The sequence below is a fragment of the Drosophila rhopaloa genome, unplaced genomic scaffold, assembly GCF_018152115.1.
Source record: "Drosophila rhopaloa isolate 14029-0021.01 unplaced genomic scaffold, ASM1815211v1 contig_3, whole genome shotgun sequence".
Classification (NCBI taxonomy): domain Eukaryota; kingdom Metazoa; phylum Arthropoda; class Insecta; order Diptera; family Drosophilidae; genus Drosophila; species Drosophila rhopaloa.
In genome coordinates, this window is record NW_025335123.1 from 14,009,303 (window position 1) to 14,024,379 (window position 15,077).

At 42.4% G+C, this 15,077-nt stretch overlaps 6 protein-coding genes across 12 annotated transcripts in view; 3 read left to right on the forward strand and 3 right to left on the reverse strand.

The window, feature by feature from the left end:
* The first annotated feature begins 341 nt into the window (after positions 1 to 341).
* LOC108049032 (myotubularin-related protein 10-B) lies at positions 342 to 3,798 on the forward strand. 4 transcript variants are annotated; one of them, XM_017130053.2, is made up of 2 exons: positions 342 to 619; positions 775 to 3,798. In XM_017130053.2, exon 2 carries the CDS (start codon positions 914 to 916, stop codon positions 3,431 to 3,433), a length of 2,520 nt encoding a protein of 839 aa, XP_016985542.1. In that variant the 5' UTR covers positions 342 to 619; positions 775 to 913; the 3' UTR covers positions 3,434 to 3,798. The 4 variants fall into 4 exon arrangements, with proteins under 4 accessions (XP_016985542.1, XP_016985543.1, XP_016985544.1 ...); XM_017130054.2 differs by having other exon boundaries at positions 780 to 3,798; XM_017130055.2 differs by having other exon boundaries at positions 342 to 607.
* Positions 3,799 to 4,456: 658 nt separating this feature from the next.
* LOC108048992 lies at positions 4,457 to 5,303 on the forward strand. Its single transcript, XM_017129976.2, has one exon. The coding sequence runs from the start codon at positions 4,629 to 4,631 to the stop codon at positions 5,157 to 5,159; it is 531 nt and encodes a 176-aa protein (XP_016985465.1). The 5' UTR covers positions 4,457 to 4,628; the 3' UTR covers positions 5,160 to 5,303.
* A 110-nt stretch (positions 5,304 to 5,413) lies between these two features.
* On the reverse strand, positions 5,414 to 6,172 carry LOC108048994 (glutaredoxin-related protein 5, mitochondrial). Its single transcript, XM_017129977.2, has 2 exons — positions 5,776 to 6,172; positions 5,414 to 5,712 (listed from the first exon to the last, which is right to left on the reverse strand). Exons 1-2 carry the CDS (start codon positions 6,086 to 6,088, stop codon positions 5,522 to 5,524), a joined length of 504 nt encoding a protein of 167 aa, XP_016985466.1. The 5' UTR covers positions 6,089 to 6,172; the 3' UTR covers positions 5,414 to 5,521.
* Positions 6,173 to 6,464: 292 nt separating this feature from the next.
* LOC108048997 (BLOC-1-related complex subunit 8 homolog) lies at positions 6,465 to 7,454 on the reverse strand. The gene is made up of 2 exons (XM_017129981.2): positions 7,162 to 7,454; positions 6,465 to 7,102 (listed from the first exon to the last, which is right to left on the reverse strand). Exons 1-2 carry the CDS (start codon positions 7,377 to 7,379, stop codon positions 6,769 to 6,771), a joined length of 552 nt encoding a protein of 183 aa, XP_016985470.1. The 5' UTR covers positions 7,380 to 7,454; the 3' UTR covers positions 6,465 to 6,768.
* Positions 7,455 to 7,757: 303 nt separating this feature from the next.
* LOC108048984 (flotillin-2) overlaps positions 7,758 to 15,077 on the forward strand; it is a 110,647-nt gene continuing 103,327 nt past the window's right edge. For 3 of the 4 annotated variants that reach the window (XM_017129964.2, XM_044461310.1, XM_044461311.1), the window contains exons 1-2: positions 7,827 to 7,939; positions 9,342 to 9,480. In XM_017129964.2, coding sequence (XP_016985453.1) covers positions 9,432 to 9,480 — 49 coding nt within the window. In that variant the 5' untranslated portion in view covers positions 7,827 to 7,939; positions 9,342 to 9,431. The other variant, XM_017129963.2, reaches the window with a different exon arrangement.
* Positions 10,575 to 14,667, reverse strand: LOC108048990 (glucose dehydrogenase [FAD, quinone]). Its single transcript, XM_017129974.2, has 2 exons — positions 13,535 to 14,667; positions 10,575 to 13,279 (listed from the first exon to the last, which is right to left on the reverse strand). Exons 1-2 carry the CDS (start codon positions 13,719 to 13,721, stop codon positions 11,556 to 11,558), a joined length of 1,911 nt encoding a protein of 636 aa, XP_016985463.1. The 5' UTR covers positions 13,722 to 14,667; the 3' UTR covers positions 10,575 to 11,555.

The window sequence follows — 15,077 nt, forward strand, 5'->3', positions numbered from 1 at the left end:
ATTACTGAAGTCTGTACATAATACTACTTAGCCAAATGTGGTTATTTATTTATATAAAGCTAGCTTAAGTTTTAAAACTATGAACTAACTATAATAAGAGCATTAGCAGCTGAGGCCTTCCGCTCGTCTGGGATGACAGTAATAATTTAATTTAAAGAAATGTGGTTATTTATTATTATAATACTTTACAGAAGTTAAAAATTATAAGGCAATCATTCAATTAATACTACAAAAATACCAACAAGTTAGTTGAATTTTCAGAATACCACAAATAATACCAATTAAATACCAACAAACAATTCCGCTTTTAAATACCGATCCCGTCTGGGCACACCGCCCTGGTTTGTCATGCGTGCGTGTGTGTGTGCGTGCGTGTTTGTGTGTCGTATAAATTGTGGCGACCAGCGAAAATAAATAAATAAATGCACATTGCGACCGACGGTGAGCCGTGCGTGCAGCCAGATGGTGCAGTTGGATGACCCTAAAAAGCAGATTGACCCCGCGCACAACGCCAACCAACAGGCAAACAACAACAACAACAATAGGAACGACAGCAGCTACAAAAACAAGAGCAACGGCGATCGCTGGCACACACACGCACACACAGGTAATCCGAACGGTAAGTTCCACTGATAAACTTATCACCACAAAACGATAATTCTAATTTTGTTTTCCCATCCTAATAATTTCCATTCGTTTGTTACCCCTGCAGTGCATTCCCAATCTTTGTATTAATTTGCCCTTTTCTTTTTTGCATTCCTTTAATTTGGACAGAACAGAATAGATCGCGCACGCACATAGCATATAAATATAACGGTAGCGCCCAGACAGGAAGTAGCGAATAATTGAATATTCCAGCGACGTACAGCAGCGGTCACGAGGGGAGTCACTGCTCTGGTGGTGGATCGGAATAATGGCCACGGGCGGCGCCGGCGGCGGCGGTTTGGGAGGACTGGGAGGAGCAGGTTCCGCCGGAAATGCTGACCACCACAAGCGCAACACCTTTACCAGCTATGTGGCACCGCTTCCCGGCGATATGCGCGCCACAGCGGACACGAATGAATGGTGCCTGCCCAGCGATTTGCGGGACGTCCACCTGGCCAAGCCCCGCCTGCTGCAGGGCGAGCAAATTGTCGCCTCGGCCCCGGCCTACATGTACTCGTCCATCGATCCCATGGACAGTGGCAGTGGGAGCTCCTCTTCTCCAGCGGATGGCAAATCGCACAAGGAGGCCACCTTTGGCCTGCTGAGCGTCACCAATTTCAAGCTGGCCTTTGTACCGCTGCACGCCAAGCGTAATCCTGCCGCACCGCTGGGCGATCTCTACCAGGAGAACGCCTACTTGGGCCGCAACGAGATCACGCTGAACAACATCGATCATATCTACACCATTGCAGAGCTGGGACGGGCGGCCAGTGCGCTGCAGGCGGCGCGCGGCATGGCCAGTCACGGGATGGCCAGTCATGGCAGCCGGCGAAAGAAACTGGAGCCCTTCAAGCAGCAGAACATCAGCGGCCGGATTGCCGCCCTGCATATTGTGTGTAAGAACTTTCGGTTGCTAAAATTCGCCTTCCAGCAGCAGGACTCGAAGATGTTCGGAGCCAGTGATCAGGGCAAGTTGATAGCCTCGGCATTGGTCCGCTTTGCCTATCCCATGCGGCATGATCTGAGCTTTGCCTATGCCCACAAAGAGCAATACTATTCCACGCTGGGTGCCTCCGGAACCAGCATGTATGCGACGAAGAACGACTGGGCCAGGGAGCTGATCCGCTGCGGCGCCACCGAGTGGCAGGTGGTGAGCAGTGCCAGTGTCCAGTTGCTGCAGAACCCGCTTCAGGCGGGCAAGTACACCGTGCCGCCGCATTTCGTCATACCGAAGAGCTGTGGCGTGGATCGCTTCCTGGATTTGTCGCGCGCCTTTTGCGATTCACGAGCTGCCTTTTGGGTCTATAGCTATGGCGGTAGTGCCGCCCTGGTGAGATTAGCTGAACTGCAGCCGGCTGCGCAGCAGGACACAAAGTCGGAGAATGTGATGCTGGAGCTGGTGCGCAAGTGTGATGTGGGGCGGCAGCTCAACCTGCTGCAGCTGACGGACCGCCTGCCGAACATCCAGGATGTGCTTAGGGCCTACCAGAAACTGAGGCGCCTGTGCACACCGGAAACGCCGGAGAAGTTCATGCTGCAGGATGACAAGTACCTGGGATTACTCGAAAAGACCAATTGGCTGTTCTATGTGTCGTTGTGCCTACGCTATGCTAGTGAAGCGGCCGCCACTCTTCGCAGCGGCGTCACCTGTGTCCTCCAGGAGTCGAATGGTCGTGACCTGTGCTGTGTGATCAGCAGTCTGGCGCAACTACTCCTCGATCCGCACTTCCGAACTATTGATGGCTTCCAGTCGCTGGTGCAGAAGGAGTGGGTGGCCTTGGAGCATCCGTTCCAGCGGCGCCTGGGCCACGTCTATCCCGCCCAACCTGCCGGCGGCAATGCCGAGCTGCTGGAGAGCGAACAGAGCCCGGTGTTCCTGCTCTACCTCGACTGCGTGTGGCAGCTGCTGCAGCAGTTCACCGATGAGTTTGAGTTCACGCAGACGTACCTGACCACGCTGTGGGACGCCTGCTTCATGCCCATCTTCGATACCTTCCAGTTTGACACGCAGGCGCAGCGCTTGAAGGCAGTGCGGGACTCCCAGCTGGTACTCCGGCCCGTTTGGGATTGGGGCGAGCAGTTCTCGGACAAGGACAAGATGTTCTTCAGCAATCCGCTGTACCAGCGCCAAAGGGGAGATCTCGGCGCCCAAGCGGCGGCGGCCGCTCATCGTAGATCTCTGGCGGTGGGCAGTAAGGGAGCCCACGGCACTGGCCTTGGATCCACGCCCTCCAGGAACACCATCAATCCGCAACTGTTCGCGACGGCTTCCTCGGTGCCGCAGGATCGATTCCTGCAGCCGGCTCACAGGATCTTTGACCTGCAGGTGTGGGATCAGTGCTACTATCGTTGGCTGCCCGTGCTGGACATTCGCGGCGGTGGGCAGCCGCAGGTGGATCTCTTCCATCGCCTGCTGCTGAGCAACATTGCGAAGGTGCAGCGCTGCATAGAGTTCCAGAACTTCGACGATCTGCCGGAAGCCTTCTACGAGGCCACCGGCGAATCGCGACCCAATCAGCAGAGGGACGAGAAGCCGGACAAGGAGGATGAGGCTGAGTTTGTGGATGGCGTCGAGCGCCGTCGGAAGACGACGACGAAGGCAGCCACGCCCACAAACGGACTAAACTCGGTGAGCGGGAATTTGCAGCTATCGACGCTATCGTCGTTCTTTCCCTTTGGAAACCCCATCGCCGGCGATGCACCACATCAACTATACGATATCCTGAGCAGCAGCAGCGAGCTCCTAATGGAGACCTCTTCCTTCCTGGACAAGTCATCCATTGTCTGATCCATACACTCGTTCCACTTGTTTACTTTCAACGCTGAACTTTCGAAGTATTACAAAAAGAAAACATTTTAAAAAAACACTGAGAAATTTGCCTTTCACATACATGGCATATCGCTATTAACACTTTTGATTATTGTTAACTAATAAGCAAGTTATGGTATAAGTTTTTTTTATTTCGTTTTACTACCACTAAACTGCAACACGCTGAATAACAAACAGAGTAACATTGACTAAATAATAATAAATGTAACGACAAGCAATCGATGAGAAACGAATTCAAACAACAAATCAACAAAAAACGAAGCGTAAAAAAAAACACCAACTAAATCAATATGTATTATATTGTTTGTAACTGAATATATGAAAATATATTAATATGTATATTTAAATAAATCAAAATTGAAAAATCAACGTTGAAAGTTTCTTATTGTGGCATCGTTTGGGCGATGATAAGTGAACTATTTATAGATAACTGATAACACTCTTGTTGAACTTCTCTGGAAATACATTTAATTAATGGACAAAACTCGTCTTTAATTATTGTTTCCATGTTAGAGATTTTATTTTCCATGAAAATTATCATAAACTGTATTGTATTTGACACTGGCTCATATTTCATATTTAGAAAATAGATAACGATGCTACCGCAATTAGGTAATATAGAAATTGAAAGTAAATACAGTTGAGTCAGCTCAAAAAAAAAGAATTAGCTTTGTATTAAAATAAATATGTATGACAAAATTTATCAACCTTCTTAATATTAAAAATGATTATGTGCAGGATAGGTTTTTAATCCGATCAAAAATTGGCTAGGCGTTCATGTTTTAATAAGGATTTATAAATATTATTCTTATGTTAAGATTACTCCAAATTAAAAACATTTGGATGCCAATAAATTATTCAATGAACAAATATTTTTACACATGAATCACACGAGGGTTAAAAGAGCTTAGCAGTTGCGATAAATAACTGTTTACTTCCCGATTTTTTTTATAATGGTAACAGGTTGGAATTATTTAAAACTTACGGCTCTTAGCGTAAAATCATACTACATTGAAACATAAACGAACATTTAAATGAAACATCCAGTAATATAGGCAATATGATATATTTCATAGAGGACATAATGGAAGATTTTCTTAAAAAAACCTATAATTATAATTCGACTACCACCTGCTAAATTAAATCAAAGGCTATGGATCAACACCATGATGTTCCGAAGCCATATCTGGAGCTCCTAAGTGACATTCAAAAGAAGCAGCTACCAGGATACCAGCTTCCGATCGAAGTTCAGGATCATAAGAACTTAAAAGAAATTCAAAATGTGGAGCTTGAGGATCAGGAGAAATTGGCCATCGAAATTCCTGGTCTGGAGAAGAAGCCTTCAATTAAAGTTGAGGATAACGTGGAACAGTTGGACCTCCAGCAGGTGCTTGCCAATGAAGTTCAGGATGTGGAGACGCAGTCACCATCTGGAAACCTTGCTAAGCCCGCCTCTCAGCCATTCATTCATCGTCATAGTGGCAAAATTCCGCCCATGCCGTCGGAAGAAACAATGCGACATTCGATAGCCGACAACTTAATGGAGATATTGGTAAATATGGTTAGTCTGCCGTACCGACAACAGTGCTTTGAACTCTTGCAGGTGAGCGATCCTCTACAGGCACGCAGCCGAATCCTGAGTATCCTGCAGCAAATCGATGAGGAGCGTAGGGCTCCAATATAAATAACCATAGATTCATAAATGAATGCCTACCTACATTAAAATCAACCGTCCATACATCAATATCGGCTGTATTCACTGCTTTTACACACCGTTTGCCTTCCGAACCACCACGTTCACATATCTTATTTATTACATAGCTTTGTCTTGCGAATCACAAGCTATTCATAACAATATGACATATCTTTATCATTAGAAGACTTTGTTCGGTGAATGGTTCGATTATACATAAACGCCTAAATCAAATCGCACCCATATCATTATCATTATGAGTTAAACATTTAATAATAAAAACATGTTGCGTGGCTAACATATAGGTTGTTGGGGGTGTCTGGGGTTTGATCTTTGGGTGCTCTGGTGGGGCATCACTTGGCTTTCTCGTCCTCCGGTTTGGCCTGTTCCGCCTTCAGCAGCTCGGAGACGATGCCCACCTTTTTGAGCTCCTCGATGAGGTCGCCACTTTGGTGCATCTGCAGCAGGATGTCGCAGCCGCCGACGAATTCGCCATCAATGAATACCTGCGGAATGGTGGGCCAGTCGGTGTAGTCCTTAACGCCTGGCAGGGAATGGCAATAAAATAGTTATTGGAATGTCTAAGGATAATTCGCAAGTTACTTACCCTGCCGCAGAGATTCATTTTGCAGGACATCGTGGGCATCGTACTGAACGCCATGCATCCGCATGATCTGCACCACCGCATTGCTAAATCCGCAGCGCGGTGCCTGAGGATTGCCCTTCATGAAGACGACCACCTTGTTGGTGCGCACCAGCTTGTCCAGCGTCGCCTTGTCCACCGCCTCGCCGGTCGCCGCATCCGCAGCAAAGAAGCGGCTCAGGACGCTCGGAGTGGATGCGGATGCACTTGCTCCGGCGACCAGGCCACGGTGATTTTGGTAGCTTTGACGCAACAGGCTCTGGCAAATTCGGTTCATTTTTACAACGGCGCTTTCCTCGAATTTAATAATATTATCTAATAAAAATAAAGGGCTGTTCAAGTGTCAGCTGAAATGTATCGATAGTATGCCTATCGACTATCGAGGGGCTTTTCTTTTATGTCCAGTATTTTAAAATTTCAACGTCTAAAAAAAATTGATATATTTTCTTAGAATATTATTACGCCTATTAGTTCTTTGTTGATCTCAATAGACAACAACAATTATTAACATATTTTGAATTTCATTTGAATATTTTAACCATAAAATAGTCAGTTGTTATTCATAGAAAAGGCAAGGAATCGTCGTTATAATTTAAGTTGCTCTAATCCCTTAAATAATATAATAGCCAACTAAACCTCAAATTATTCATCAATTGTAGTCATAACAGTGTAAATAATTATCAATTTATTTTTTAATATTAATTCAAACTAATTGGTTGTGCTGGCATCGAATTGTTAAACTCAAACTCACAACGTAAAATACATATACATTTTATAGGTATGAGTAAGCTAAATAATGAAACAAAAATCAAAACCAAACATTTATCATCGTTATTGTAAAAGTTAATAAAACCAAAATCAAAACCAAACATTTATCATGTTGTTTTAAAATATACTCTTTTTTTTGTAATAATCAAAACTAAAAATACAATATTAAAAGCTAAAACCTATGACTAACTAGTGGAGTGTGGTATATGATCTCTGGAGTTCCCCTGGATTACTGGATTGGGTGGTCTGGGTCTCAGTTCGTCCTGTTCCTGTGCCAGGACCTATCATATTCTCCATCCGCTGGCTAGTTTCCCGCATAACACCACCGAAATCAGGTAAATCTGGCAAATCCAAAGCGAGGTGAGCTGAGAATCTTTTGTAAACCGAGGACTTGGTGCTTTCCTTCTTGATTTTCTTCCTGTTTTCCTCGTATTTCAGCTGTTGCTTAAGGAAAATAGAAGCCTTGATCATTTCCTGTATATTGTCGAATACGCTCTCCGATTTTTCAATGGTTCGCAGGGCTCTGTGAGTCGGAATTTACAATTAGTAGTGATATTTGAGGTGTATATTTTAAGAACTCACTGTATTCCGTATTCCATATCGTAGCAATGTCCCTGGAGATTGTTTTGCAGTTGGAAGACCTCATCGCGCTTCTCGAAAATCGCTGGGGAAACCTTGCGAACGTGCTCTTGGACCCGGAAAAACGCCAGCGATGGATCGTTCGCGAAAATGTGTATGTTTTCCGATATCTTCTCTGACGTTTTCTTCGTTTTGAAGACCAGTTCTCCGCCTCGGGACATTGTTTTATTTACCTTTCTTTTTCCCTTTTGTTTTTTGTTTACATCAATACTCCAATTGGAAAATTCATCGATAACTGGGATAGTTTTGTTTTCGGTATTTTTCATTTGGTATATTTATTGAATATTAATTCAGGGGTGCGAAACTATCGTTTAAAAATATGTTTGTGTTTTGATTGTCGTGACTAAAAACAAAACAACAGTTGATACAATTTTTTTGATCTCTGAATAAGCATTTTTAATATAATTAAAGTTACGAAATTAAAGTAAACATGGTTTTTGTTTTTTTCAAAAAGTAACATCTACTAACGTGTAAAAAACTCACTAACGCCACAAAAATTCAAATCGTCGATATTAATCGATGGTTCTTCCAACAATAATCGGCAGCATCGAATCAAGCTAACTTTGATGTTTCTCCAGCTCTAGCGTTTGGCTGCTCAAACGGTAATTTTGCGGTTTATTTCGGGAATAAATGCGTTCTAATTAAAAACCTAGAATCAATTAATTCGACAGAGTAGATCAATTAAACGCCAAATATTTTTTTGTATTTTTGTTACTGTGCTGTGAGTGAAGAGTATGCAAAATCAAATTTTGGAGTACAAGAAACCAAACGAGGAACAAACTGTGGGATGCGATACTGATAAAGATTTTCCCGGCGCGATTTGTGTTTATGAGTAATCTGTGATGTGCCATGCCGGTTGTCGTGAAACGTGCTTAAGTCGTGAATTTTTGTTAAATGTTACTTATGATACTGGTACAGCAACAACAAAGCGGCAATAACAAACTTTGTTTACCTAGAAACTCCAACCAGCAACCCCAATAAGAATTTAGGCACACTAAGGGTTAATTTCCAGTGTGTATGCGTGTGTGTGTGCGTGGTTAGTTGTTGTAATTTTCCACCTTCGGTGTTTGTTGTTGTCTTTATCGAGATATAGATTAAGTTCTAAAAGATCCCATTTCTCTCAGTGAGAAAGTGATGAGCTCATTGATAAGACGCGCCCCATCTCTCTCGTTCTCTCTCCCTCTCTTTGCTCCTCACACGCGCCTGGTTGCGTCATTCCCCCGTCCCTTCCCACCCCCTTCCCCCCATGCTCTATTTCTTTTCGCAATTTATTTTGGATTAATTTGAACTTTGATAAAAAATGCCGTCAAAAGTCCCCCCAGTAGTGCCATAAAATAATAAAAAATCACCAGCACAGCTTACAATTGTCGAGTGGTTTTTCTATTGAGCTCTTCAAGTGCCCATATTTCCAGCCCCCACATTCCGATCCAATCGTACAATCGAGTACTCTATATACAATATATGTATGTTGTATATACCTAGAATTATATGCAGAACAAGTTGCCAATGTTAATTGTTGTTGCTGTTCCCCAGAGACAGAATAAAAAAAGCTTCTAATAAAAACGATATAAAACAAAAACAACTGGCATACACAAGCAAAAAAAAAAGATTAGAACAAAAATAAATGAAAACAATAGGGCGCGCGTGTTTGATGCTAATCTGAAAATAAAATTTGTAACATACTCTCGGGCCGATCTCGAGATATAGGGGCCACAGCCCTATTGAAAGCTTATTACTATTTATTTTATTCACACACAGAGAGAAAATATGAAGCAGAACTAGTCGTACCCAGAACAACTTTCAATTCTATAGCTTGAAAATAAATTAAATCAAATTTTTTTTATGGAATTTGAGGCTTATAAAGATCAATTTAAAATGTTTTGTTTCCGAAAACTAAGTCACAAACAAATCATTTTAAATACGATTTCAAGCGAAATTTAATTTTTAAATTAGTATTTAAAATCATTTAAATATTTAAGAGACTTCTACAAAAATTAAACGATTTGTTCAGACTATCACAGAGATAAATAAAAGCGAGGATTTTTAACAACTCTGATAAATAATTTCTCCCCGTGTGCTAATTATACATTCTCGTGTGCGCTTTTGTTTGTTTTTTGCGGCAGAACTTTTCAGCGGAGCTTTCGGCAAAGGAGTAATACTAAACAAATAAATATAAATAAAGAACAACAAGTAGACGACGAGGAACCTCAACGATGGGCAACATACACACAACGGGTCCCAATGAGGCGTTAATTGTTTCAGGTGAGTCGGGCGAACCCTTGAATGCGGCCTTTGCCACCCACAACACCACCCACCATCCCGACCACCCACCATCCCAACCACCCACTCCTTAACCCTTTTCGCCATTACTGTTGCGTCAAACGCCTGTTGACTGATTTTGAAATGCTGCAATTAGGAAACCGCATGTTGACAGGACATTGCGAATTCATCCAGGGTTGCATATTTACTCAGTTGCGAGTGACATCCGACTTCTCTTTGATCTGTGATTGCAGAGCATTCAGGATAATAGCAGCACTGAAAAATAAATTTATAAATTCTTATATAAAACATAAGGATAAAACCTTACTTATAATCTGGTTATCTATGCCCTCAAAATAAAACTTATAATGTGACATTCATTGACATTTTCAATTTGAAAAATGTATAAATAAGCTGCAGTAAAATATACACACACATACTTAAAAAATGTTTAAACAATGTGTAATTGATTTCATCGAGATTATTATTCAAGCTCACTTGGGGGATTTTTTTTTTATTATTTGAAAGTTGTGTTACCTGTACAATTAGATTCTGACATGTTTGTAATACATTCGTAATTTAAGTTAATGTCTGCCGGCCGATTTATTATATATCGTGCATTTAAACTGCAGTAAAAAAATTTAATATTTTTTATATTTAGAACTCACTTTAAATTGAATTGCTTGGCTCTTCATATAATTGTGCAGTGTATTAACTACCAAAAAAAAATAATTCATAAAATCAACAACAAATATAATCGAATAATTCCGTTAAACACTAAAAACCCAATGGCATGTCAACTTTCAAAATTTCTTATCAGTGTGGGGGTTTTTTGTCATGTTATTTAGTGTTGAAACGCTTATTTAGTATTTTGATAACCTTTATTTATTTAAACAAATGCCATAAGTTTGTATTGCTGAAGGTTTTTATGTCGTCAATTGAGTCACTAACATATTGGACATATTAAAAATCAATTTATAAACCTTTTTTTTTTAAATGTATTATATTTGACATCGTGTAATGTAATACCAACTATGCTTAAAAAAAAAGAAGTAATTTAGGAAATTGTATTTTAACTTTATTTCCAATGCTTAATATATAATAGCAGATTTTAGGATACCATTGGAAGTATTGTGTATAATTCAAAAGAGATATAGATCATATTTATTTCATTGTTTTTTCCCGTGCAATCTTTGGTATCTACTGTGTGGCCCTGGGGCCGGAAGACTTCCTCCGGCGGCACAGAGAACTCCCTGATGCATATTGAATTTTTCACACACAGCAACAACAAGGACGCGGAAGCCTAGGACAGTGATAACCACTTGTATGCAACCACCCACCCACCATCCATCCCCAGCATCCCGGCGAAGGCAAACCACCCCCTGATGTTTTGTGTTTTGTGTTTCGTACTCTATGTTGCCATTTTGCCTACGTTCCCGACTGTTTTTCGCCTTCTGTGCCTAGAGCCAAACTTTTCAACCCCCGTGTGCTTGTGCGGGCATGGGTTAATGCACTCTGGCCAACCCCTAGGGGTGCCCCCAACCCCTCGACAAAACCCCCTCCCCCACCCACCGAGTGTCGCCAACCCCAAAAAAAAAGAAAATAAAACCCAAATGCAACTCGCTCGACTCGTTAAGGTAATTCTATTTAATTAACTTACCAAGTCAAACAAAAACTGGGGACTAAAAGCAGCGTTTACTCTTCACTTCTTCTGCCTTTTTTGCAAACGATATAATAACTTAATACAATATCGACAATCCTTTAATGAGAATTTTCTTTGAATGTTGCTACGCCAAGGGAGTTATAATGGCTTTGAACACGCATATTGAATACAACGAGCTTGTATTTTATTAGTTTATTAATGGCTCTATCCTCCGCTTAAACATGGAATTTTCATATCTCTTACGGTGGTTTTATTAAATTCTTGGTACTTGTATGTTCTAGACTTATCAGTGCTAACTTAAAATAAAGTGCAAAGTAATTTATTTGGACTGCCTATATTAATTTAAGAAATCCCTAAATATGAAGCTGATAATGGATGCTTTTGGATGAATTTTTTTAATGGTATTTGAATTAAATCAACTCCAATCGAAACGAATCATGTCCGCCGCCTTTTCGCCGATCATAAATGCCGCCGCATTGGTGTGGGCGGTGGGTGGCACTGGGATCACACTGGTGTCCACCACCCGCAGCCTCCTCATTCCGTGCACCTTCAGCTGGTGATTGACCACGGTTGTGGGATCGCTTTCGGGACCCATGCGACAGGTGGCCACCTGGTGATGCAGTGTGTAGGATAGCGTCCTAATCGAACACCTCCAGTAATCATCCGAGGCGAACTCGTGACTCTCACATCCCGGCACCGGTTTCCTCAGCAATCTCGCCCCAATCCTCTGCATGGCTGGCATCTGTGTGATCCGCAGACTGGCCTTGATGCCATCCAGAAGAAATTCCACATCCTCCTCGGCCACAAAGTACTTGGGATCGATCATGGGCCAGCTCAGCGGATTGCGATCCCTCAGCCAAATACGACCCACTGACTGGGGATGGAATTGCATGACCAGCAGGCTGAAGTGATCCTGTTGAGTCTGCGCCAGTTCCCCGTACATCTTGTCGTATATTTCGTCCTTGAAATTGGCACCCAGCTTGAGGCCAGTGCCCTCGTCACTCGCCAAACTGCCGAGGACCATAATCAACTCGATATCTGGCCAATCTTTGGGCAGCTTTGATCGCTGCGTTTTGAGGAAGGCCAAGGCCTCTACGCCACCAATGGAACTCAATCTGGTGGATGGATTTCCGGCCAGGAGGTAGGACACGATCTCAGCGATTGTGATCTTCGCAGTGAAGGTCGTTTGATCCGTTGTATTGGTCAAAAAAGTGGGTCCAAAGTGGCACATGTGATCGTACATCCTCTTGCCCACTGGCAGCTCTTTGATGAGGGGTATTCCTATAGCCTTGAGGTTATCTGCCGGTCCAATACCCGACAGCATCAGTAGTTGCGGTGAGTTGAAGGCCCCCGCTGATAGGATCACCTCCTTGCGAGCCTTGAATGTGTAGGCTTTATTTTTGTAGTGAAACTCCACGCCGTAAGCGGATTTCGTAGCCTCATCGATCAGTATTCGGGTCACTCGGGCAAAGGTGAAAATGTGCAGGTTTGGGCGGAGATCCCTCACTGGTTTCAAGTAGGCCGCATAGGCCGAGTGCCTTCTGCCATTCAGCGTGGTGGCCTGGACATAGGAAACCCCGAACTGGGACTCGCCATTGTAGTCGGTGCGCGGCAGTCCCGATTCCACGGAGGCCTCCACGAAAGCATGCACCATCTGGGATCGAAACCGCACATATTCCACACTCAAGGGACCACTGTGATTGTGATACGGAGAGTGCTCCAATCCCTGCAGCTGGGCATGCTCACTCCTCAGGAAATAGGGTAATACTTCGTCGTAACTCCAGCCGGGATTTCCAGCTGCCGCCCAGCCATCGAAGTCCCTTCGATTGCCCCGATTGTAGATCATGTAGTTGATGGAACTGGTCCCGCCCAGAACTTTTCCCCTCGGCAGGGCACACTCGCGATTGTGCATGCCGTGGCAGGAGAGCTTCTGGGGCACCGACTTGTAGCCCCAGTTCGAGGATGTCTGCTGCAGATAACCAGCCAGCACAGGCACCAGATGGGCTATGTTCTCCACGCCCCCAGCCTCGATGAGGGCCACACTCCACTGGGGATTCTCAGAGAGACGGGCGGCCAAGGAGCTACCAGCTGCTCCGGCTCCCACCACAATGAAGTCGTAAATCGAGAGATCCTGGGGCACTGCAAGGAAATAATGAACAAACTGTTAAAAGTTTTACTGATTAACTTTTTAATAAAAAAAGTCTTTCTCTGATAAATATAAAATAGTAAGAAAGCGACTTCTCTTAAAGTATATAGTGTATATTTTGAGAAATTCCTTGCGTAACTCAGAAATATTTATTATATATACATAACAAAGGTTCTATATAAAAATGTACATTTTTACTTAAATATTCATTCAATTCAAAATTGTTCTTAAGCCCTGAATTGACTTACCATTGGGTCGCGTGGCCTGATCCAGGAGATTAACGAATCCCACCTGGCTGATCTGATCCAGCAGGTGTCGGTTGACATCCCCTCGAGATTTGTCCAGGAAAAAGAGTAAAAACAGGAGGAGCAGGAGCAGCAGGTGTGAGATCTGTGTGGACTGCATTTGGCTAATGGTGGGCAAATGAGCTGCCATCGTCTGGGGGGAGTTGCTTTTAAGCCATGGCTCCCTCCTGGACTGGATTGGACTGCCAAGATGAGTGACTCAGGTGCCATAATGCCGCACAAACACATTTGCACCTGGGCAGTGTGCTCCACAGACGTCGGTGGGTTGCTTTTGTTGCCAAATGATGCCCCACCCACCCGTTTGCCATATAAACCGCATACCCTGCAATTGACCAAAGGGTTGGTATACCTGATTTGGAATTAATGCCTGAAATAATAAAGGAGCTTGTCACAAAAATGTTCCTAAAAAAAACAAGGAACAAGGAGAAGAGCTAGATAAACAGAAAAATCTAAAGGAATAATATCTGCAAGCACGGATTAAATAGAATTTAAAAGATTATGAAAAGATCAAAAATATAAAATTATCATAAGTCACAGGAAAAAAAAAATGAAACCAGAAAAATAAAAGAAATGGAAAATCATATTGCATTGAAGGGGCAAAGTAGCATACCCAATATTATAATATTTATGAATGAAATGAACCACTAACTCCAGTCAACAACAGGAAGAAAAAAATTAATAGACAAAATTAAGAACAGCTTAGTAAATGAACCAACACGGAAAATCGTAAAAAAAACACCTAACGCAAATGAAGTTCAAACACCAAATAAACTAAAAAATAGAATGTAAGATAAGAATGAAATTGACCATTAAATAAACCAAATCCAAAGGTAAATACAAGATATTAGAAGAACACAAGCCCAAAAAGCAAGGCAAACAGAAATAGTAAACTATTAAAAACAAAGCACAGTTGGTTAAAACCGGTTAAAGAACTTATAGCAAATTTAAATAGAATTAGCACTAATTAGCAGTAAACAAAAAAATAGTGAAACATCAAATAAACTTGAGTTGATCCCGTTTCGGATGAGTTCGGTCTTCTTGAATGGCTAAAAAGTACACTGGGACAAGTTTGCACATTGTTATCTTAATTATAAATTTAAATTTGTTTGTCAGTTGAATTAAATTGATGTATTATTATTACAAATTTAATGTTGCTTAAATTAATACCTAGTAAAATGATTTAAATATCATTAAAAATACAGGGTATCTAGTAAATGGTATACCTCAATTCCTGGTTTGACCAAATGTGAAGGGAGAATGAAAAGGTTCTCACTTTTTAATGTGTCGGATGCCATTTGAGAGTTCGTTTAACTTTTGGCGCGTGCTTTCCCTGCGTTGGGCTTCAAAATGCACTCCAAGTTTATATGCATAATATAACAATATAATATATACATCAGCGGTGAGACATACCCTCCCGGCGCTCTATTAATATTGTTTGGCCCGAGAGCCGAGGCATTGAACTTGATGTGTGCAAACCCGTTTGTGA